General features: G+C 43.0%; 2 protein-coding genes across 3 annotated transcripts; one reads left to right on the top strand and one right to left on the bottom strand.

The window, feature by feature from the left end:
* The first annotated feature begins 7,185 nt into the window (after positions 1-7,185).
* On the top strand, positions 7,186-11,843 carry glipr2l (GLI pathogenesis-related 2, like). Its single transcript, XM_026370177.1, has 5 exons — positions 7,186-7,573; positions 8,200-8,308; positions 9,453-9,556; positions 10,015-10,092; positions 10,820-11,843. Exons 1-5 carry the CDS (start codon positions 7,561-7,563, stop codon positions 10,984-10,986), a joined length of 471 nt encoding a protein of 156 aa, XP_026225962.1. The 5' UTR covers positions 7,186-7,560; the 3' UTR covers positions 10,987-11,843.
* A 1,346-nt stretch (positions 11,844-13,189) lies between these two features.
* Positions 13,190-24,829, bottom strand: nacad (NAC alpha domain containing). Of its 2 annotated transcripts, XM_026372985.1 has the most exons (11): positions 24,514-24,829; positions 21,100-21,389; positions 18,687-21,001; positions 15,535-18,647; positions 15,175-15,423; positions 14,625-14,716; positions 14,432-14,500; positions 14,177-14,323; positions 13,959-14,093; positions 13,719-13,841; positions 13,190-13,330 (listed from the first exon to the last, which is right to left on the bottom strand). In XM_026372985.1, the coding sequence occupies exons 1-11, from the start codon at positions 24,596-24,598 to the stop codon at positions 13,316-13,318; spliced, it is 6,633 nt and encodes a 2,210-aa protein (XP_026228770.1). In that variant the 5' UTR covers positions 24,599-24,829; the 3' UTR covers positions 13,190-13,315. The 2 variants fall into 2 exon arrangements, with proteins under 2 accessions (XP_026228770.1, XP_026228769.1); XM_026372984.1 differs by having other exon boundaries at positions 15,535-21,001.

Raw genomic sequence — 24,829 nt, 5'->3', positions numbered from 1 at the left:
CCTGTGTGTGCATCTGTTAATGTGTGTGTGTGTGTGTGTGTGTGTGTGTGTGTGTGTGTGCGGGTATGTCTGCACACGTGCGAGTCGAAGTGTATGAGCCCATTCACAGTGATGGAGAGAGGTGAGGTGGACACTGTATATTGTGCTCTACGACGTTAGAGTTTGCTGTGCAGCCCTTCAGCATTTGACAGAATCACTGTGTTTTGTTCAGATGGTTGAAACGCTGGCACTCACTCCCATAGGAGAAACTCAGGAAGGTTCATTAAAGTTTCCAGTGGTGCCAACCCCAAGTTTTCCCAAGCAATCTCTCCAACTGATTCTGTCTTAACTTTGTTGCAGTTTTTTTTTTTTTTCTTGTCATCTCACTGGGCTTGTGAACATTCCTCTCCCCCTGTCGCCATCCGATGGCTTTGCTTCACACCCCATATGTCCTCTTGCGAATATGAGAAAGCCGCTTTCATTGGGGGGAACGAAAGTGTTCAATCCAATTCCCCAACCTCATTTTGGCTCTGAGAGAAATGGTCCTTTTCTTTATGTTTCTCTCTCTCTCTCTCTCTCTCTCTCTCTCTCTCTCTCTCACACACACACACACACACACAAAGACACACATACAGTCCCAACCCTGCTGTCCTTCCACTCCCCAAGGCTACGGTCATGCATTTTCGCTTCATATTAAATTTTTTTGTTTGTTTTCCCTGGCCTTCTATGATCCATGACCACAAAAAGAGAGAGGAACACACATTGAGCGCAAATAAAATGGATATTAGCAGTACAGACATGCAGTATTGAGCTGTCCAGTGGCTTTATCCCTCACCGAATACCAGCTAGCAATTCGTAGGGCAAAGAAAAAAATGCTTAATTTCTTTTTTTGTCCTTTTATTTTGTGTCCTTGCAGACATACATTTTTGTTCTTTACTATAACTTCACTATAACTTTACTTGCATTTACACTTAAAGGCATTTTGAGTGCCAACTATTATTCCTGTATGTTGTAAGTATTGTCATGAACATGAACATGAGCATCTGTATCCTTCCATGCAGTATCCTAAGATCAAATGAATCTGGCCTTAGCGTCCTGCCTATATGCCAATTCAACACACCTCTATAGAAAATGGCCTAAAGAAAGAATCATATCAGGCTGCATTAGCCAGATGCCATTAATTCCAATCGCTGATTAGAGCCTTCTGTGGCATAATAGAGCCAAAGATCACATCCTCTTCAGTATGACTAAAGTTCTTCTCATGTAAATGCCATCATTGAGCTGTTAATGCAACGTTGTTATTCACTCCCTTATCTAATTATTTTCAGTGCCATGAGGAGGCTGTTAGTTTACAGCAGTGTTCAGCGGGTGAAGCATATCATTTTCCCCCGGATTTTTTCTTAAATGTGCCAAGATGCATGTTTGGATATCAAGTCTGCTCCAAGATTACCGTTTTCATCACTAAATATTCATTAACGTGTAATAGTCAAATATTTCAAGGATATCCCACAGTATGTGTATGGATTTCCAAAGTACTTACTTGCTTTAATGTGGTTTGAGATGTAATTTGCAGCAGTTGATGATTAAATTCAGTACCCAGTGATGAAGTTCGTAATATTCACACTCTCTTCACTGTGACAGCTTAAACACTACAGGGTGACAAATGATTGCGTAAATGACCAGGTTTAAGTGAGGGTATGCCTGCTCATTTGCATACAGGACGTGCACTCTTGCATATGCAGGCATACTGGCAGTGACCACAAGGAAAATAAAAAACCTTTTCCTACCCTGTGTCACATTAGTCAGTAGTTGATGGCTGTATTTTATCCTAGTGTGTGTGTATGTGTGTGTGAAAATCGGTGTGGTTGACAGTCTGCTGATGGGCTAACACCTTTTTTCCAGACAGCCCATCCTCCTGTATCGTCTCGCCAGAGCAGCGGAGTCCTCCTCAGCATGGTAAACAACACACACGTAGACAAAGGCAGCCATACACACAGACACATTCATAAGCCCGGTCTTACTGACAATTCGCATTTAACAGGTAACTTTATTATATGTTGACTTGAAGCAAGAAGCTTAGAATTGCCAAGGCAAGGTCAGAAAGTATTATTTATACAATTCAAACACAGCGGGAAAATAAGCCAAAGAGGCACAAACCAGAAATACTAAATTAGCATGCTGCCCAATCTCCAACCACGAAAACTGCCCCAGATGCTGAGAACAGCTCCATCAGGGGGCTCATATGTAATACTTAAGGGTGGTTTGTTATTTTCAGAAGCAACAATTAGTGTCTGCAGAGTCAACATTTCTCTCTGGCTCTGTAAATAACATTTTGTATGACAAGTATTAAAGAGCATTAAACCTGCTCTGAGGACTTTATTAATCACGCTGGACTACTTGGACCGAGCACCAGTATTTAAATTGAAGTATACATAATGCAGGATGAGAATGGAAGGAGAGAAGAAGAAACAGACAGCGGATCCAAATGTCAGCCGAGCAGTTCTGTACACACACCGAAGCAAAGAGGAAAATGGAAATGAAGTGTAAATAGTGAGAAGAAATTCTTAGATGTTTCCTGGAAAGAATGGGATTTTATACAAATTCTAAGGGAAACAGAGGATCTCTTGAAGAAAATTGTTCATTTCAACAGGATTTTTATTGAAGCCCATAAATATATGTTTATGAATTAATGGTGTTTTTCTATGGTTTCCATTTGTAACTAAATGGAAATATTATATTCATGTGTGTATTTGTTGACTGACACATATTTCTTTTAAGGCCCCTTTTTACAACTTCACAATTACAGACACTGCAGGAGAATTAGCTTTTAAAGAGCAGACATCTCTGACACTGTCACAAATGTGCTTGTTTGTCTTCAGATGTACACATCCGAGCCTACAGGAGACAGCCGTCTTGCTGAAATAGCCGTCAAAACACAACACGTCAATCAATGTCGAGGTCAAACTGTACTTTTGCACTTTTGCCAGCACTGACATCCCACATCATAAGTCTTTTAATTTAATTTTTTTTTTTCTTCTCCAGTTAGAACAGGAAATCAGCAGACATGTGGTTAACCACATACTTCTAGTGAACATCCAGAAATGAATGCTTGCATACTGTAAGTGTGTGTGTGTGTGTGTGTGTGTGTGTGTGTGTGTGTGTGTGTGTGTGTGTGTGTGTGTGTGTGTGTGTGTGTGTGTGTGTGTGTTAAGATGTATGGACGTGTGTCTGTATGAGAATGAGGATGTGAGGATAATTTAATTATGGACCAGATAGAGCGGGTTACTGGGGTTAATATCCAGCATGCACTCTGCTCCTCTCCGGACACAGTAATTGCTTTAAGCACATTAGGAACTTTATTGACTGCGATGGCCTTTTAAGACATTACATTCTGCTGTTTAGTGTCAGACAGGAGTCGTCCTGCTCTGCCTACTGTCTCTGTCTCCCTCTATCTCTTCCTCTGTCTTTCTTCCCTTCCTTCCCCTCCAGCTTGCCCTCTGCTCACTCTGTCATTCTCTGCTCTCTGCGTGTGTCTGCCTGCCTGTATCTGCTTAATTGAAGGCTCTATAAATATGATGAGATTTGTATAGTGCCTCATCCGTAGAGGCGGCTTGATGAGGTTTGATTGGCAGGTGATTAACTCCTCTTAACCCGTAGAATCATTTGTCCTCGGTGGAACAGTTGCACTAATGACACCATAAAAAGCTTCTTGATGTGTCAAATTCTGGAGCGGAGCTCTGGAGAAAGAGTTTCCAACAACTCCTTCGAAAATGTACAGCCCCCTCGCTCCTCTTTCTCTCAGCTGAGATCAATCCTCTCAACACCCTCTCAGTACATCTCTCCATTTTCACCCAACTAGACCTCTTAATGAGGATGGAGGTGAATGGAAGGAGTTATTAAAAAGTCCTCACCTTCCTCCTGGGACTGCTAAAGAGGAATTATATGCAACTAAGTGCACTTACAGCTCCAGTTATAGTTATTTCACATTTCTGTTACCATAAATCCATATCCACTGCATTCACGACAAGGATGGAAAATTATTTCTGGCCCTGAAAGAATCTGGTGCGCCTTTCTTTTTATAAGGAATCTGCTGGAAGATTTTCATTAGGGGCTTCAGGTGAAGAAAAATGAAAATTACAGATTGGAGGAGTGGAGGGGAGACAGAGAGAAAGTGATGGGGAGGAGAAGAGAAGCAAAGGAACCATGTCTCAGCTGACAGGGAGAGAAGCCAAGCAATAAGTACAGCAGATATAGCCAATGTGCAGAGATAAATGATGTAATATCTGCATGGATCAATGTCTGTACTGTCCCTCTAAAAGGGTCCCTCTCTATAAATCAAACCACCGTCCCTCCCTACTACATCTACATGCGCGTGCGTACAAGTACACACTGGCAACACATATGCACACAAATTCACACACTTCATAGCTATCTCAATTAGTACGAATTAAGATGTATGGCTATAAAGTCGCAGTGTCTTGAGACCACTATGTAAATGTCTTCCCCCAGCTGTCCAGTCCCATCACTCTGCAGATGGTAGGAGGAGGCAAGGAAGAAATCAATTTGTTAAAATAGCACTATCCGGCTAATGAGAAATCAAGTGGCTTGACTTCTCACATGAATCCCATCACGTCCACTCATATTATGAAACAAAGATGTCATTAGTTGCACTTGGTGTGACTAATAGTGCAGCAGCATCCTGCTTGTATCTTTGCTAACAGTCCCACCTTGTGGTAAAATTAAACATTACACTCAAAGAGATGAGGGTAATGCTGGGAAAAGTCACAGACACACCTCACACACACACACAGTAGCTTGCTATTTGATAGTTGCACAGTGGGAGGAGTAACAATAATAGATCTCCAGCCAGGATGTTCGGTTATGTGGCATGTGCAGAGACCGTTAGGAAACCAGTGCACTCCACCACCATGTGTTTGTACACATACAGTAGCGTCATGTTCACTTTGCGCTGTTTCCAGTGATGCATCAGCAGTTCAAGCAGTAATTTTCTGGCTCATTTACGGCTTTTCAAGTAGCCTTAGGGTGACTAAATATGTACGGCTAGTGTTAGACTTCATTTATGGCTGATACATTTACTGCAAACTGGGATTTAGCTGAAAATGACTCATTGAGGAACCTGTCTTTGGAATTATGATTATGCTATTCACACAATGAAATACTGCACGAGCTGCCAAGACAGCAAAATTACACAATGTGGCGAAAGAGAAAAGATTTCATAAGACAGAGAGACTACTGTCGAAAGTCATAATGTATTTTGAGTTAAATGCTAATACTACCACAGCAGCATATTCACAATGGCCATGCTGATGTCTGTACATGTTGCTAAAACACTAAACACACTTCTCTAAACCAAATTATCAGTGGCCTAAATTTTTCTTTTGCAAAACTATAAACACACTCTCGGCCACTAAACACATTTCACATTGTGATGTACTAGTTGCAAAGTTGGAAAAACTGGCAGCAAAATGTGAGCACGACTCCAACACAGCTGTCATGTTTTACACACAACTGAAAATTGAACACACACGTTTCTAATGATCGGGCAGAAAGTCAGTTCAGAGCACACAGGTGGGACATGTGCATCCATCTATAATGGAGAGAAATGTACAGTACAAGGAGGAAAAAGAGGGAGAGTTTGTGTGAGAGGTGGTGGATGACGACGAGAAAGACCAAGAACAAACATCCCTGACGAAATTCCAGCAACTACTGTGGACCACGTCCTTGTCCGCGGGATGACAATGAGAGAAGCAGGACACAGTCCAACCCAATTTGAGCAGGTTATCTGCGGAGTGCTGTCAAGGCTGGATCCGGCACACAACCGTTGCCTGGCAAGGGAAAATATTTCCTGTGACATGGATGAAGTCCTCTGGCCAAACCCCTGCACAAAGATGTTGCAGAATAAATCTCAATTACAGCGATTGTGTAGTAATGTGGTTTGTGTGAGTGTGTGGGTTTGTTTTTCTTTTAGTAAAGTGCTAAATGTAGAAAATACTTTATAAAACAACCAGAGTTCTTTCTTTATTGTATTTACAATACCTATAATAATTTACTTCAACTACATGGCCTGGATGCTGTGTCTTAGATTAATTTATGTGGTGAATGCTGAAATAAACTGGTTTTCATGTGATAGTTTGGGTTTTTGTTTGTTTGTTGGATTTGTGTTTAAGGTGGAGGTTTCAAAAAATGTGTTTTTTTAATTGGGGAAACTGTAACTGCATAACACTAGTGTGTGTGTGTGTGTGTGTGTGTGTGTTTACCAGCTTTGATGAATTCAAACCTAACAAATTGAGGATAAACTGTTATTCACACCTGGATGATTGTGAACAGTCAAGCCTCAGCATGTTTCTGTTGCACATTAAGCAGTTTCACCACAGCACTTTGGCGCTGATACAATAACGCCCTATTGATTTAGAGGGTGTAAGAAAAGGGCATTTTTCTAAACCAATCATTCTTTGTTCAAGCTGCAGCCTGAACAAAAAAGTGCAGAAAATTTTCAAAAGGAGAGTTATGAGATCTATAGGAAATTATGAGCTAACCCACTCTGAGGTTCTACTGCACATAACCCCCGCCTTTGTTAAATCGGTCATTTATTTATTTGGAATGATATATGACTCAGTTCAGGAAAGACCATTAAAGCACAGAAGGTAGCATGAAGGCAAAATAAATAGCAGAATCCTGTTCTGCAGGGTGATGAATGGTGATTCTGTCTCTCCCTGTGTGTCAAGTGCGGTAAACAAATAGTTCAGTCATTGCTTTTTCATCCAGGATGGAGGGTAAAGAATCACTGGGTGTAGTGGGGATCATTTATCAATCCAGAAGTTACTGAAGAAACTGAAAGACAGAGCTGGAAAGTCCCCTCGTGATCTCTGTATGACTCAAGCAGCACCCTAAAATCATCTGCGATTGTGAAAGTGAAAGGATGGGTTGAATTCAGGAATAGCACTGGCACAGCACAGCACAGCACAGTGCTGCATCATGACACTGCAGAGTGTGAGAAAAGCCACCGTCTCCGTTTCTAGGAGCAGACTTCGTCCCTGACTACCACATTAAAGAATCTCAGAGCCATATATGGACATGAGTCTCACAAAGATGATGTCATTAACTAACCACCGGGGCTCCCCTCTCATTTGTAGGAATGTAAAGACACAGAGTGGGTGTGTGCTGCTCTGGGCCTTACAGATAGACACAGGGGCATGCAGATAGTGAGCCGTGTGAGCTAAGTGGAATGAAGTGGAACCAAACTTGATTACGTAATGATCACTACGTCCAGATAAGTAGATAAAGAGGAACTTTGCACAATGGCTGAACTCTAAGCTGAAGAGTGGAATTAAAGGGAAAAGCCTGAAACAAAAGCATTTGCAGCTGCTTCAGAGCATCGGAGCTGCACAGACAGCACAAAAAAAAAAAAGAAAAGAAGGGTGAGGGAGAGAGAGAGGGAGGAAGCAACAGAGAAAGAGGGGAAGAGAGAAAGAGAGAAGGGACAAAAAACAAGAGAGACGAGAGGTTGCTTTTGTTCAAGCCTGTTAGTGATCATACTGAAAAGCTTCCTGTGTCAGCACCATGGGGAAGTCAGGTAAGTGGAAACTGCACCCTGAGCGTTTTAACTTCGATTATCAATTTGGCCTGAGTTGGAACTACCTATAAAACTGTGTGTGTGTGTGTGTGTGTGTGTGTGTCTGTGCGTGCCTGTACATTTGTTTGTGACTGAACACTAGCTAACTCGAAATTGCAAAATGTGCTTCTGCTTTTCTCTTCACTCACTCATTTAATTCTTTAAATGGTGCTTCCATTAAATGTACAGCTCAAATTCATCTTGCAGCATGCTGTGTAGATGCCGGCAGCATTTGTATTGTGTCTGTGTGTCTGTGTGACTGTGTCAATGTGCCTATTGTGCATGAGCACACATTGTGGCACTTATGAAAAGGCCTGTGAGTGATAGGCACCAGGCAGAAGGGGATGATGTGGATGATGTGGATGATGTGGATGATGTGGATGACGTTTTCAACTCTGCATTTGTCATCTGTCATCCAGTTAGTTATCGCTGGCTGGGGTCAGTCAGTCTGTCGCCGGTGTTACTCCAACTCTGGCTTCAGCTCAGATTCTCTGCAGTCATGCATGAGTCTTCACGTTGCATCACTATGTCTCCTTTGTGTCTCTGTATATCTAAACCCACCTGCCCCTGTCCTCTCTGGTTCTCAGCCTCGAAGCAGTTTGCAGAGGAAGTGCTACAGTGCCATAACGAATACAGGAAAAAGCACCAGGCTCCTCCGCTGAAGCTGAGCAGCAAGTTGAGCAGAGATGCTGCCCGGTGAGTTAACACACAGATCAAATTAGAAACCTAATTAGCAGGGAGGACGCGAAGCAGCCGTTGTCAGGCTGCTCTAGGTAACAGTTGCGGTTCCAGCTCAGCCTGTCAAATGAAATAACTACAGAATATAACATGATATCAAGTGTCACCGGGTGATGGTGACTATTTATTTTTGTTACTTATAGCAATAGATATAATAACATTTCTTTTAAGATAGATTGAAATGAAATATTGTTTACAGTTCACAAAAGAACCTCAGAGATGTTAATGAAGAGAATATGTTCTGTTGATCAGATACAAATATGGTGTCAGGGCAGATTGACACCACTGTTTGTATAGTACTAGTAACATGTCCACACTTTAAAATGTAGTTTTATGCATGACTTGATTTCATTTTGTTACAAAAAATATTTTGAACGAAGGAAGTGACCTTAAGCTTCAGTACGTGATAACTGTAATGATAAAAATTTCCACATGAAAAAAACTTGTTTCCTACTATTATGCAGGATGGCAAATGTTTGAGTTTAGATTATAACCCATTCTTTCCAGCACAGTTCACTGGAAAAATGATAAATGGTTGTTTTAACTGTCGCTCGGCGTTAACCGAAGTTTATGAAGATGCTAAACTTACAATCTGTTATTAATGTTATTACTGCTTCACTTTTGCTCTAAAGGGAGGTACACACGTGTTCATTTACAGCTGGATGTCTTGACTGTAATTTGTATATTTCCAATATAAATAAAGCTGAAATTTAGGATTTATGTCCGAAGAGCCGAAGAGTTTGTAGGTTAGAACTTCCTGTCCTTGTATCGTAGAGTTTGAACCTAATAATATTTAATTAGTCACTATCAATCTCATATTAAATCTAATATCACAAGCAGTTTTAGAGGATCTAGTTTCTGTGCCTACATTCCAGTTTTCCATTAGATTAAACTTCTGAGAAGTGGATGTTTTACACTGTTTATCTTGGAGTTGGAGGACAGTTCAGCAAACCTTTAAAATCTGAGACTTCTGGAAAGGCCACATCTATATACACCACCACACACTGCTAAACGGTGCACTATAGAAGTGATATTAGTGCATATTTCTAAAAGGACAATGAATGTAGTGCTATTTAGTTTTATTTTGTGTGTCTGCCCACAGTTATGCTGAAAGTCTGGCCAGCACACGGATCCTGAAACACAGTGAGGAGTCCAGTAGAGGGAGCTGTGGAGAGAACCTGGCATGGGCCTCCTATGACCAGTCAGGTACACACACACACACATAGACTACGACATGAATGATTATGTGCTCCATATGTTTTTCCCCTCTTTATGTAAGTATTTAGGACATACATGCAACAGACACAATAAAACACATCCCTCTATATTTAGTCCATAGTTTAAATAGTACAGTCTATAGGAATGTGCTGTGCTGACTTTCCCACCCTGCGAGTGAACAGCTGGGATCCATCTCTCCACTTCACACAGTGTTTGAGATCTCAGACACCATGACTCACTGCAGAAATATGTCAGTGCAAGATGGTGTGATTCACAAAACATCTCCGTCTGTGCAGCACTGGGCCACCAAAAAGTGCAGCATTGTGAGCAACATCTGCTCAAAAGGCATTTGTCGTTTCCAGGTTGTTGTTGTTGTTGTTGTCATTGTTGTGACTGATTCGACCGTCCTGTAAATCAACATTACACTTTGTCCTGTGCTCATGCAGGCAAGGATGTGGCAGACCGCTGGTACGATGAAGTGAAGCAGTACAACTTCAACCGTCCTGGATTCTCCTCTGGCACCGGTGAGATTCACACATTTCACTTCCTTTTTACATCCCATTATCCCTATAATCATATACAGTAAATAACTGCATGTCTCATAGATGCTTTAGAGATGAATTTTGGATGTTAGATAAAATCAGCCATATGTTGTTCTAAGTTATTTAAGATCAGTCATCTGCAGAATCAACTGATGTTTCCATGTTTCCTAAATGCATTTACCTCAGTGTATCTTTTTCTTCTCTGTTCCTACATTATTTTCTGTTTGCTCATTGTCAGTTACTCTGTCTCAGTGTCACGTTCAGGGCATGGGGGAGGTTGGTTTATTCTTGTGCTGATGTCAGCGTGTGACTGAATGACTCAGTGACCAGCCATAGCGAATATGAGGGGAAATCACAGTTCTCTGTTTCACCTCTAAGCTCACGTCATTATCGGCCTGCTGTGATTCTTCTACAGCCTCCAGTGCCAGTGTGCATGCATCCGTTGAACTAACCCACACGTAGAGCAGATCACTTCTAGCAGCTCATGGTGAATCCGAAAAAGAGTTGCCTGTCACAGAAAGAAAGCAGTAAAGTGAACAGGGAGATGGGAGAGAGGAATTAAGATTCCTACTTCTGTAAATATTTAGAGGAACTTCACTCTGCGAGCACTCAGCTTCTACTGCGTCCTAACAGGCTGTTTCTGTCTCTCTCTCTCTCTCTCTCTCTCAATTTTTCCCTATTAATCTTTTTTTGTTTTTTCATCACCTAGGCCATTTCACAGCTATGGTGTGGAAGAGCAGTAAAAAGCTGGGTGTCGGTAAGGCCACTGCCTCAGATGGTTCTTCCTTCGTGGTGGCCAGATACTTCCCAGCTGGGAATATTACTAACCAGGGACACTTTGAGAACAATGTCCTTCCAGCAAAACACACCTCCTGAAGATCCTCAGATCTCTGAGACTTGAGTTCAACTCAGAGGCATTTATGTAATTATCTGCCTGGACTTCTATGGAAAATGCTCAGGAGAGCACCAGTAGTAGAGACCCATAATACAGCCTTGTATGGGTTTTAAAAGATTATCCTGGAAGTCGTGTGTTTGCATTTTGATAAGGAGTCTTTGTATGTGTAAAACGAAAGAAGCACTACTGTTTGACATGGCTAACAAAACATTACCAGTGATCATATGGACAGAATAATCTTGATTTTAATAGTGATTTACATTGCCTGTGACAGTATTTCATTAATTAATGCCAGTACTTATATATTATTTTCACACACTGAGAACATAATAGCATCTGTGTTTGTGCAAGACTGGGAATTAATTCAGCTGAAAGGACAGTAAATACACACATGGAATCATTGCTTGTAAAATTAAGTTGAGGCATCAACATGCTTTTTATGAGTTTGTCTCATTGCTACACTACTTATCAAAGCGGTATCCTGCTATGTGTGTTTGTGCGTGCGTGTGTTTTGGACTTTAATCATTTTGTACAATAAAATTTATAGATTTTCAAAAATGCATTTGGCATCTGTCCGTGAATGCTAAGGCCATTTGTTTGTGTCACATTTTTAGAGAGGGAGAAACAGAAGATAACGTGGTTTAATTTTATAATGACACAACCATTTTTTTGAAAAATGGAACAGCTGAGTCTGGAAAGATGAGTAAAAGTCTGGAAAATGATTAAAACAGGAATATTGTAAGCAGTTGTAAATGGAAACACTGAGCAATGAGCATGTTATTCCAAAGTTTTTAGTAACTGTGAAACTGGCATTTATATTAGGCATCCACAAATCAATTTAAAGGAGCAATGTGTTTGTTTTTGCCTCTGCAAAACATTAAAACAATTACAGATAATGGAAATCTTAGTAAATCTTGTTGCCTAAAAATAAAAACGTTGCCTATATTTTAACCACACGGGTAGTTTGTCATGATAAACTTCACACAACAAAGCTCCAATGTGTTACCACGTAAATTTTAATCAAACTTTGTATTTAGAGGCATATTGTGCAAGAAAATGTGTGTTAACCATTTCAAATTTCATGGTTTTCTGCATTTATTTGTCATAAAATGTGATCTGATCTTTATCTAAGTCAAGAGTACTAACAAATATGATGTGCCTAAAGTAATAACACAAAGAAATTCGGATCTTTCATGTCTTTATTGAAAACAACCATAAAAACCTCACAGTGAGAGTAGAAAAAGTATGAGGTGGAGTCAGGTGTTAGCGTAAGTTAAGAAAATTAGTTTGTAGGTTGTGGACTAGAGCTACTTTAACTGACAAAAAAACACTCAAACCTTTTGAGTATGCTCAGCACAAGAAGACTATGCTTATGTGAGCCATGCCTCACAAAAAGGAGCTTTCATCGTGCAGTGATTGAGGGGAAGTTGAATTTCCAAGTGTATCAAAAAATTCAACAGGATAATGTGAGAATGTCTGTACATCAGCCGAAACTCTGTAGAAGTTGGGTGATGCTACAGGACAAAGACCAAAAACACAACAGAATGAATTCAAAAATCAAAATCTGCCTTTTCAAGTCAGAGCCCAGACCTCATCTCAAAAGACACATTTTATGACAAATAATTTCAGAAAACCATTAAATCCCAAAAGGTTCCCATACGTTTTTTTGCCTCTGAATTTGAAGAGTTTGAATAAGAAGTGTTTATGTTTGCTCAACCTTTAACACCTGAAACTTTTCATGTAGATCAAACATTCATTTAGATTATGTTGTTTTCTATTTGAGAGTGACAGCAAATGACCTTTCTGTATTGAATGTTAGGTTTGTTTTCACCTTTAAGACATCACATTGTAGTTTTTACCTAGATATCATGTTTTTATAGCACATCAGGCTTTTGGATGCTGACCAATCTGAATTTTCAAGCTTGTGTGAGAGTGGGAGCCTAGCAAAAATAAAAAAATAAAAGATTACATGTGAGGGTTGTTTGGAAGAGAGACAAATGACTAATGAAGATGTTTATTGTTGAATATTATATTTCACTTCAAAATTCTCGATCTAAACCCTCAAAAGTAGGAGGTGAAAAAGAAGAGTTTTAAAGTCATACCTTGTGAATTTGCTAAATGAAAACATTAAACTATGCTAAACTATGAAATAAAATCAATCTCACAGTGCAGTCACAGCCCACGTTGGAACAGACTTTATTTAGCAGATAAATGGGGATGCAACATACAGTAGCAGCGATACAGAAGAGTCAGTGGCATTTAGGTTTCATAGGTTCGAAGAAGGGAGCCCAGTTTCAAACTTTCCTCCGCTCACATGGTCAGCTCCTGTAAATAGGTGGAAGAAGAAGGATAACAAGGGTTCAGAAAAGTAAAAGTAATATGATGAAAACAAATATTACATTGATGCTGCTCTTAAAGCAGCTTCATGATGTTTTCCACCCTCACAAGAAAAACTTGTCACTCGACAAAGCAGCTGTCCCAGTGTGGGTTGTTGCTGCCACCTAGTGGCCATGAAAGTACACTGGTGACCTACACAACTGTAGAGGTTGCTCAGTTACTAGGGAGAAATTCTACTTGTCATTTGTCCTCTGCTCTTCCTCCTTTTCTCCACCACCCCCTCCATGCGCTCCACTCCGCTCTCACTTGCCATGAGTCATTATTTTGTTCACCATCTGCCCTCCCTCTTCCCTTTCTCCCCCTCCTCCCTTCTCACCATGATAGCATTCACAATGTCATTCTTGTTGTGTTTCAGTGCACGGACGGCCTTGGCTCGTGACACATTAGCCTGTGCCATCACCAACTCAATGTCTCTTTGCTCAAGACCTCCCTCATCCACCTGTGTTTAGAAAGGAAGAAATGTACAGAGTAAAATATAAACTATTTGATAATGACAGAAAGCATGACAATATAGTCTAATGACATTAGTGTGATGTGAGGTGTTCAGAAGCAGTACCTCCTCTTCCTCCTCTTCACTCTCCTCCTTGATGGTTAGGCTAGGGGGGACAGGTGGGGCCAAGGGAGAAGAGGTCACAGGCACCTTGAATTTCTCTGCAGCTGCTTTGTGAGCCTGCTGAGATAGGTCCTCAATCTGAGAAGAGGAGAGGAGAGGAGATATTTAGAGGGAATACAATACATGTACTAAAAACATTCATAACAGAAAGAAATACTTACCTTTGCTTCTCCAAATACAATATAAATGTCTGACACTGGGCTTTTGAATACATCTGGTCTGCTGATGACAAACAAGATACTCTTGGACTTCCTGATGGTGATTCTGGTCACACCATGGACCGGCTTCAGACCCAGTTTAGACATGGCCTACAAACACATCAGCAGAGAGACGGGGAATGGAGAACAAAATAAATACTGGTGTCAAGTATACAGTACTTAATTAAACATTTGTTTTAACACAGCCACTGGTCAGACCTTGCGGGCCTTCTTCTCACTGCGACTTTGTTTTGGTCTGTTCAGCCCTTCATCTGCAGGGGAGATAGACTGCAGGAAGAAAGGCAGGTGTCAGTTACTTCACTGGTTTAATCCATGGTAGGTTCACATGCCAGTTTTGCTAATTTGCCAGTTTTCTATTCTGCCATAAGTTAATTTGTCAACCAAAACTGACCTGGGGCTCTGATGGTCTCAGTGGCTCTGCCTCCTCTAGCTCTGGCACTGAGCCCTCACTCTCAGACTCATTACAGGAAGCCAATATGGAACCTACACAAGCACATACTGTATTTAATTACACATACAAGTATGTGTAAATGAATTGTAACATGTCTTTATCGCCACATGAACTTGTTGTAGAAGAAAATCTAAAGAGCGGTTATTAGAAAATACAAACGTGCATCTAATCAACTCAAGGAAATCGAACTAGCCCGCGGAAATGTCTCCATACTGTGTGATTTTATGTACAGTAGTATGGAATGGGCTATAGTGAATTATATATTATAAAGCAAGATCTCTTGCTACTTGTAGGTAAAACACTGCAGTGTTGTGATGTTGTGTCTTGTAGAATCCATTCATATTGAAATATGTCAACATGTAAACCAGATTGAAGTAGAGATGAAAGAAAAAGATGGAAACAGGCAGCACAGGAGAATAAGAGAAGGGCTGAATATACAAGAGAGAGAGAGAACAACATTTGGTCACACAGGAAGAATGAATCAACTCACAATTGTTTTTGAAGGACAGGTCTATCTCTTCGGAAACCTTGTGGCTGTGGTTTATGGGGCAGCCTGACTGTCTGTCTGTTATGTGGTGCGCAGAGAAAGGTTGTATTTCCTGTTGACTGGATGGACCAGACTCTTTCTGAATTGATCCATTCCTGTTTCCTGTGACTCCTCTGGGCCGGGATCTGGGACTGCGATGAGGCAGTCCCCCATCATCCTCGCTGTCCGACTTCTCCTCAGCCAAACTGGGACCTTACAGAGCAGACATTTACTTATTTATTTATTAATTATATATCTTCGGGAAGCTGGATTGCACTGTGATATCAATCTAAAATCATCATTAATCATCATTCCTTTACTCACCTCTGCATCTGTCCTGTGTGCCCCATGTGCAACCTTGCCTGATTTGTTTGTGAGGCTGGATGTTGAGATTAGGTTGAGACTGTGAACAGGACTGAGACTGAGGATGGGGAATAGAGTCTGTAACACATGCTGAATCTAGACTCTCTGACTCAGGGGCATATGATTCTTGGGTAGGCTGAGACAGGCTTAATGGCACGGCAGCAGAGAATGAGGGTAAAGATACACTTGTGGTAGATGAAGTTGATAAAGAAAGGCTAACTGTAGCCTCTTGGTTGTTATTAGGAACAAACTGAGAACTGGGGGCTTGTTGCGTTGTGGGAGATGTAGAGCAAATGGTAGGGGTGGTGTGACACATGGATAGTGGAGACTGTTGTTGGGCCGAGAAGACAGGTTGGGATTCCTGCACAGGCGTGGAAAGATCATCCTCTGGCTTTACTGAGACACAAGGCAGAGGGGAGGACGAGGAAACAGGAAACGCTGAGAAAGAAAGTGAAGTGCATGGTATGGTATCCTGGCTAGGTGGGCTACCAGTATCTATGTTGTTGTCATTAATGTCCACTGTGATTACTCTCTGACTGTCAGGTAGCGGTCTGTTATCTTGCACTTCTTGCGTCTCGTATAATTCCTGGTTCATTTGCACAACACTGAGGTTGTCTGGGGTATGAGTTGTTGGGTTGCAGTATCCATGGCTAGGGATCAGGACATCAGGGCTGAAATTATTATCCTTCTTCATCTGTGAACAAGATTCGGATCTAGATGTCCTCTCTGGGTCGTCTGGTGATGAAGCTTTGTGGTTTGATTCATGGTCTGTCTTTGATGTAGAGTTGTCTGCATTTCCATTCAACCATCCATCTGCTGTGATATTTAGTGGAACAGAAGGTTTCTTCAAATCATCAGCACATTCAGGGCTGGAGTCAGCATTACTACCTGCCTGGGATGTCCTGTGTTTGTTTTGCCTCCCTCTCCTCCCTTTCTTAGCAGCCATTGTTTTATCTGTGCAAAGATCCTCCTTAGGGGTGCGACTCACAAAGTGCTCTGGGCTATTCTGTGCTGGAGAGGTTTTCCTTCCCTTTTTGTTCTTTCTGTCCTTCACTTCTCCCGTCTTTTCTGCTTTCTTTTCCACTTTTTCTCCCTCATCTTCTTCCCCTGAGTTACAAAAAAGAGACTGATGTCCTCTAAAGGCTTCTTTAGTCTTTGGTTCATCAACAAGTCTGTCAGTAACAGGAATCATCTCAAAAGTTTTTTGACCTTCAGTCTGAGCTACCAACACCTCTGATTGTGGTGGAGAACCAGTTTTTTCCACTTGATGAGGCCTACTTGGTCTGGATTCTTTAGATTTACGTTTAGGAGTAAAGGAGCCAAATGATCCACGTGGCAAAGAAAATGTTGTATTACTCTCTGGAGTGATCGTCTGACACTCTGGACTAGTATGACATCTTGACTCAGCTTTATCTGGTGAACTGATAGGCTTGTTTGTTGCATCTGTTTGAATTCCAACTAATGGAACGGAAACGCTACAGACACCTTCATTTGAGGACGATGCCTGCTTTGTGTCTGATGTCTGGCTGGCTCTATCTGTTGGCTCTTGCTCTTCATCAGGAATTTTGTCAGAAACCTGAGCTGGCATCTCTTCAAGTGGAATATTAGACACAGACTCTCTAACACTGGCACTCGCACTCTGCGGTCTCACTTCCTCTGAGAGAGCATTCAGACTTCCACACATGGCTGCTTCGAGGCGGTCGAAGGCAGAGTCATTGTTATTGTCCGAATTCTTCCAAGTGTCTTGTATTTGTGTGTCTGTGTCATCTCGATCATTGTCTGGAGTTAGATTACTGACATCATCCTCTGGGAATCTGGAGCTTCCATCCTCTCCTCCCCCTGCTTCTGAGATCTCCTCAATGGACTTCCAACGGGCCAAGTTGGACTCTGAAGCTCCCTCCTCTACCAGGTCTTCATCTGCCATCTGGTCCCTCTTTCCACACAGACTGGTGTTATCTTCCTCATCCAGAACAGAACCCAGAACATTGTCATAATTTTTGAACACTTCACTGCTCATGTTGGGAACCATGGCGGTCTGTGTGCTTTGGCCCTCTGTGTCACACATGAGCAGACTCTCGGCATCTAACTCAAACCCCTTTCCCAGAGACAGGGAAAGAGACTCTCCTGCTCCCCAGACACCAAACTCAGGCCCTGATCCTAGACCTAGAGGTACACCCATCCTATCACCACACCATGCCCCAGCTCCAGGACCTGTCTCCCTGCCTGTGTCTGTTTCTGAGTTTTCCCTTTTGGGTGAAATGGCAAAGGGAGACTGTGGAGATCCAACAGCTCCAAGAACCCCCTCATCTGTAGTAAGGGTGTTTTCCCTCAGGTTCTCCTGGGTAGAGTCCCCAGTGCAATGTTCAGGTGTCAGGGCCAGATTGTCACCAAGATCTGAGATTACCTCTGGAGAGACAGAAACAGGAATATTACTGGGGTTGGGACTAGGGTCTTTGGGGCAGGACAGGAGCAGAACGCCTTTATTCAAGTCATTGGTGGCAGTCGACATATTTACAGAAGGACCACAGTCAGTGCTTCTACACTCTGCATTCGTGGACTCAGGTGAGGAATTCCCGTTCTTTTGGTCAAGCTCAATGTCAAACTCCCTCTGAGTACTCGAACCACATATGGCCTCCGCACCTGCAGGTATATCAGATTTGTTGGAGAAAGACTTTGTTAATACAAGTCTAGTTGCTCCAACAGTCTTGTGACTTTCTGTTTGATAATGACGAGGCTTGATGAGCAATTTGAAAGAGTCTCTTTCTGGTTCTTCTTCCCCCGAATCATCGGTGCTCTGTTTCAACTCAGCATCTTTTATCTGGGAATGGTCATCTGCCAGTTGTTTGGGAAGAATTGAACTGTTGATGTCTGCAGTGTCCTGTGTGGAAGCGGCAGAGGGAGCACAAATAGGGAACTCAGCAGAAGTGTCAGGAGGAGCTTCAGCAGGAGTGGACAGCGGATTGAAATCAAGACAACCCTCTTGGTGTGGCTGAAGGGGGTTGGACAAATGAGAGATATCCATAATCTCACTCACAGTTCCACTATCATTCAGGTTGCTGGAGACCTCTGGTTGACAAGAAACAGCTTCTAAAGTACAAGGCAGGTTCTGTTGATCCAGTGTTCTGTCTGTGCTCGCCTGCATATCCAAAGGTTTCATCTGATCTATTCCATTTGTCGATTCCATTTCAGGACCTGATTGGGGTTCAGGTGTTTTGGGTAAATCTAAAGGATTAACTTGTTCATTATTGTTGACAGCAGAGTGGGTAGCAATCGTTTCGGGAGAACTGAAGGTTTCGGGGTCATCCATAAGTTTGTCTGTGCTATCCTGTGTGTGCAAAGGTTCAGTTTGCATTATTCCAATGCTGGAGCCCTGTTGAGGTTCTGATTGGATTTCAGTCAGATCAAGTACATCTGCTGATGTGGGTTCTAGTGATTGTGCATGCCTCTCAGTGCTGTATAGACGTTCATCTTCCTCCCCGTTATAGGAGGCAGAATCTAATGAGTCATCTGTATCGTCTTGGAAACAGAAGGATTCGTCCAACCCTTCATTAATAGACGTTTCTGAAAGTGAATGAAGGAAGGACGCTGAGCTGTCCTCATCTGTAGGATCCTCCACAGCTTTGCTATCACACTCCTCCTCATCCTCTTCCTCCTCCTCCTCTTCATCTTCTTCTTCTTCTACAACTTTCACTTCTACCTTAGCTTCCTCACCTGTCTCATTATGGTTCTCACTGTCATCATTATTTTCATCATTACCATCAGCAGCACCATTAGTATTGTCATCACCTTCATCTTCATAATCATAATCCTCATCCTCTTCCTCATCGTCGTCATCGTCATCATCTTCAACATCTGCCTCCTCCTCTCCTGCTGCATAGGCATCAACATCTTTTCCTTCATTTCTGTCATTAACTTCGCCTATTTCATTCTCTTCTTCTGTGGGGAAGAGGGTGATTTCCATTGAATCAGCCTTAAAGATGAGGCTAGTGTGGAGGGGGAAGGAGATGAGTGAGGCCGGGATCATTCTTTCCTCCTCTGGTATATCATCAGCACAGGCAGCCTGGGAGAACATGAAAGAACTGAGGCCAAGTCTGTCAAAGGCTCCAGGACAAAAGGCATCTAGGGGGGTAAGAGGTGAGTCAGGGCTAAGGCTAGAAGATGTCAAGGTCATATTTTCTGTGTCAGGAGTCAAGGTTGTGGATGGTAGGTCTGGGTGGTCATCCATCTGTCCATAATGCTCCTCTGATATACATGCCTCCAGTTGCAATTTTAGCCCCGTCTGTATGGGTCTAGAGTACTCTGCTCTTCTTGCACTGGCCTCTTCCAGTGGGCAGAGTGAGCTTTCCGACTCTCCCCCATCCTCCTGTGAGTCACTGCTGCGACTGCTACTGCTCCTTAGAGGGGATGTATCATCAGTCACCCAGCATGGACGACAACTTTCTCTGGAAATCTTGATCTCATCCTCTTTTAGAGACTCTTCCTCCTCAAGAATTACTGTTCCTGTTACACCTGTCCGTGAATTTATGACAAACTCTTCTGGGCGGTACATGCATGATTCCCCTGTCCTTTCCTCCTCTCGCTCTTGACCTGCTCGTCCCTTTTCCTCCCCAACTTCATCTCCAATTTCCGATAGGGAGCCTACAAAGCAAGCAGGGGCCTCCTGTGCTTCCTCTGTGAGGAGCAGGTTAGGAGAAGTGGAGGGGGAGGTGGAAGATGTATAAGAGGAGGCCCAGCTCCCTCCCTCTGCTGTGATATAAGAGCCAGAAGGAGAGGTGAGAGGAGAACAGAGGTCCTCACTGTCTGAGGGAGAACCAGGGGAGAGTGGACAGACTGGAGATCCAGGATAAGAATGATGTTTAAGGTGTGAAGACCGGGAGATCATTTTGATTGGGGTGGAGGGGGCAGTATAGTACAGGTCAGGGTCGAGAGCTGAGGGCACACCCACTCGTAGTGGGTCAACAGCATAGGCTGGCTCAGTGAAAGACAAAGCCACTGGACAATTCAGCTCAGAATAAGGAAGGGAAGGCACTTCATCTTGAGAAACGGTTTGACTGTCCTCCTGGTTGTCTATCAAATTGTCATCACTTTTGATTGGCTCTGCGGGAGAGGAGGGACTAAATGGGGGGTTGTGAAAAGTGGGGGTGAGTGTGGTTGTTGGCTGCACAGGTTCCTTATGAGTTTCCTGCTGTTTTAGAAGGGTTTGGACTTGGCTTTCCTCTTTACTAGATTCCTGTTGGGTCTCTTTTGTGTGTGTCTGAGGATCTGAAAAGCTTGGGATAGCTTGTACAGTTTCACAATTTGGCTCAACCCGGAGTTTCCGTGACTGGATCTCTGTTGTTTTGAGCAGTGTTTCTTGACCCATCACCACTCTTGTGTCAATGGTTTGTGGTTCTTGATAGTCACTCTCCACCTCAGAACCAGTCAGGACCTGGGAATAATACATTGTACATACAGTTCATATCAATATACCACTGAAATGCATCTGCTGTAAAATTGCAAACATGATCGTACCCACATGATACACACCTTAATTCTCTCCATCTTAACAGGGACATAGCGACCACATGGTCCGTGACCCCCTAACTTTCCGGACAATCTGGCTGTTTTGTTGTTATTGCGATGGTCAGAGCCTTCAGGTTGAGGTCTTGGAGTACCAGATGAGCTAGGTGTTGCATGAAAGAGTCGTGGCCCAAACGGAGAGCTGCATACTGGGAGCAGCTTCTGAGGAGTACTGGGAGAAGGGCTAGAACCACTGTCACTAGGAGAGGAGCCACTGTCACTAGGGGAAGAGTCAGTAGATGGGTGTCTGGTCATGTCTGAAAAACAGAAAAACAATGCATACACAACAAACAACGTGTATTTAAAGGGTATGAGCAGGTACTTTCCTTTAAAAAAAGAAGTGAAACTAATCAAGCTGCCTGAATTATATTGGTGTCAGGACATGACGTGGAAGGCTGCACCTCCCATTAGTGTGTAATAATAGACTTTTTATCTTTTGGGTTGAACTTTACTTTTCTTCTCCCACACACTAAAACAGAGAGCTACAAAAATGCCACCAAAATGCCAGTCAGTAGATTAAACAATCTTAGCTCTATGCTGCTCTGACACTGCGAAAACCTTTGGAAAGTAAAACAATCCCCGAGGACGGAAAACAAAGATTATTGTCATGCTGTTGTAGAGACTGAATAATTCTGTCCACCATATGACTGGAATGAAAACGGGAAAGAGGAAAACGATGCTTCTTGACACACACTACAGTACCTTACTTTGCCTCTCCAAATTCCCCTGTCTTTCTTTCTCTTTCTGTATCAACATGCACAATCACACAACTAGCCGGAGGCAAAGGAACTGTTATTGAATGACAGTGTTCTATGTCCTGTTGTCCTACTAGGCCAGGCCATCATCTTCATAACTGTCATCAGGAATGGGGAAATCACTGAGACGAAATAACGGGATGTGAGAAAGAAATTGGGTCGGTGTGAGCTGAGAGAGTCTTAAACAGGAAACATAAAACAAATTTGGAGTTTTGGGGACGGAGTAAATGAGTATATTGTTCATTTGTTTCAGTTCCATTCAAAATAAATTTGTTGGTTTTGATTACCATAACACAAAACAATACATTCACTGTACATCCCTCGAAGCAGAGATTTCTCATTTACACACAGGGAGACAACAGAATCTTCATTTGCTGTCTTAACTGGGCCATTGCCACGGTGACCTCAATCCACATGTGATTGGCCATTACGACACACAAGAGGCTCAGCTCGGTGCCAGCCACGAACACACCCTCTTGCGCACACATACACACACACTTTGGCTCTGCCAGGAACCCAGATATCACTTAGTAAATCACTCTCTGCTCTGCAGCTGCTCCATTGTCTCGCTCCTTCAAAATGTCTCTCTAAACCTCTTCCTGTCTAATGCTCTCTTCGCTCCTGCTTTGTTCTTAAATTTAGACAGCTGCCTCTCCATGTTTCACATTTCGTTGCATCCTCTCTCGCCTCTACGTCCTTTTTTTTAATTTTCCTGCAAACAGTATATCCCCTTTGCCTTTCCTCCCTCTCTACTCTCCTGCACCGCCTCAGGTGGTGGTGGATGCAAGCATCAGCACTTAGCCCTGCCTGATCACTGCCCCAATAACAAGCTCAAGACATGCTTGTGTGTGTGTGTGTGTGTGTGTGTGTGTGTGTGTGTGCTGCTGAGTCATGCCTCAGAGACTAAAACCTGCCACTAATCATGAGAGAGAGAGATGCAGTTTATTCAGTAGTTAAGCATGCACAAAAACCAACTCATGTGCTGCGTACAGTATTGTCTAATGTGAGTACAGTAGATGCTGAGATTATATTGATTATTTTCTCCTAATGTTAGGCACCTAGCTTCAATAGCCATATATTCACAGGAGTCACATGAAACACCAACAAAATGTTGGAACTACAGTGCTGTTTTGCTAAGCTGCTAAAATAGACAGTGACATGTATTACATCTGCTAGAATAACTGTCAGTCTCCGTCTCTTCGCTGCAGACTCAGTGCCACAAATAGTCTACGGATGTGTGACTCTCCTCCCCTCCCTGTCACAGCTTTGGAGTCTCCTGTGGGGAAACGCAGCGAAATTGAGCATCCGGCTTGCCGTATGAGGAACAGGCCACAGCAAGCCGAGCAGAGCAGAGCTGCGTCACAGACGCTGCAGCGCTGGACCATCAGCCTCAAGGGGAGCATCTCTTATTCAGCTAATGCTCATATTGAGTTGTAAAGCCATGAAACATCCTAATATTCTCCATCTGTCCTTCCACTTTATGCACGCACCTCTACCCTCTCATTGTTCACCAGCTACGTTCCAGAATACGAGCTGTAACCAGAAGATCTGACGATTATCTTTTCAAGATTTAGGGCAAGAAAGCTTAAAATAGCTCCAAGCCTTTAAAAAGAACTGGACAATGATGAAGTTAGAGCAGGAACATATTCAAATAAGCAAACCACTGACAATTACTTAGTGAGAAGAGTATAAAGGAAGCTTTTTAATTAACCATCATAATTTCCAAATGTTTACAAAAGAATAGGCTCTACTCATGAAAGCTACACTGCATGCATAGACAGTCTGACATTACTGCCTGAAAGTAATTGAGGGGACATAAATATCTTTTATCTGCACTGACCCTAGCTTCCCTACTCTCTCACCTCTCATCAGTTTGCACTCAAAGGTTTATTCCACAACTTTAGATTAAAAGCAGTAACAATAACTGACAACAACAGCTGACATCAACACCAAACCCTCTTGTTTTCCTGTGTACTTGTGCTCCTACAGAGAGCTCTGCCATGCTGCTGTGTCATGCTCCTGCTGACGCTAGGGGAAGGGAGGGGCCCACCCCACGCTGCCTACGGCTCGCAGAACCGATGGAGAGATGTGATTGCGGATGGGGCAGCACTAAGGTTGAAGATGGGGCACGAGGAGGAGGGATAGGGGTGAGGAGGCCGGAGTTAGGGTGGAGAAAAACAGGGCAGGGTTTCTCGTTTTAATGGGGGCTGGGCAGTTGCACAAAGGCTTTTGAAGTCAGATGGTGCACTGACACGGGGGATTGTTTTTGGCATTTAACTGACAAGGTTTGCGTAGAGGAGGACTTGGAGTTAATAGCTTTGGTGTGGAGGCTCCTAGGAGCTGGGAGCTGGGTGGGACACAACATGCGGTTTAGTGAGGCGGCTAACATGCAGCTGAATCACAGTTCACACTTCACATGTCAAAACAACCCAGGACTAACCGGACAGCAGATAGTGTTTACCTAAGTCTCTTACTGTAATGTTTCCTCTCCTGTTAACACTTCTGTCGTCCCCAATCTATTTAACACTGTCCACTTGGTCTATATTATTGCACTCTTCCCAATAATACCTTGCTCTCTGTCTTCAATCGTATCTATCTTCTCCATACCTAAGCCCAGAGGTCCTACCTGGTCCAGGGAGCCCTGCTTCCTCAGCTCCCTGATCTGGATGCTTGTCAGCAGGGACAGATCTGTCAGTGCTCTCCCCTGGCATGCTTCTCGCTGGCTCCTTAGCTCTGACGCAACAATAAACCAGCCGGAACAGACAAGGTGAACTGAGAGAGGGAGTGAGAGAGTGAGAGGGAGAAAACAGAAGAAGGGGAAGTAGGAGGAGGAGGGGGGGGGGGGTCTCTGAATGCTCAGCGACCCAACACTCAGATCTTCCCTGCAGCACGTGTCTGGCTGTGTGTGTGTGTGTTAGTGGATGAGGCAGGACGAGGCAGGA

This window comes from Anabas testudineus, chromosome 16 (assembly GCF_900324465.2).
Source record: "Anabas testudineus chromosome 16, fAnaTes1.2, whole genome shotgun sequence".
Classification (NCBI taxonomy): domain Eukaryota; kingdom Metazoa; phylum Chordata; class Actinopteri; order Anabantiformes; family Anabantidae; genus Anabas; species Anabas testudineus.
This window is presented reverse-complemented; position numbering and strand designations above follow the sequence as displayed.

Excerpts from the sequence above, each read along its gene's own strand:
- glipr2l (XM_026370177.1), top strand. Across the intron at positions 8,309-9,452 it reads TTGAGCAGAGATGCTGCCCG|TTATGCTGAAAGTCTGGCCA; the intron begins GTGAGTTAACAC and ends GTCTGCCCACAG. Across the intron at positions 10,093-10,819 it reads TGGATTCTCCTCTGGCACCG|GCCATTTCACAGCTATGGTG; the intron begins GTGAGATTCACA and ends TTCATCACCTAG.
- nacad (XM_026372984.1), bottom strand. The coding sequence starts at position 24,598 with ATGCCAGGGGAGAGCACTGACAGATCTGTCCCTGCTGACAAGCATCCA. Across the intron at positions 21,390-24,513 it reads AGCAGGGCTCCCTGGACCAG|ACATGACCAGACACCCATCT; the intron begins GTAGGACCTCTG and ends TCTGTTTTTCAG. Across the intron at positions 14,094-14,176 it reads TTGTATTTGGAGAAGCAAAG|ATTGAGGACCTATCTCAGCA; the intron begins GTAAGTATTTCT and ends TCCTCTTCTCAG.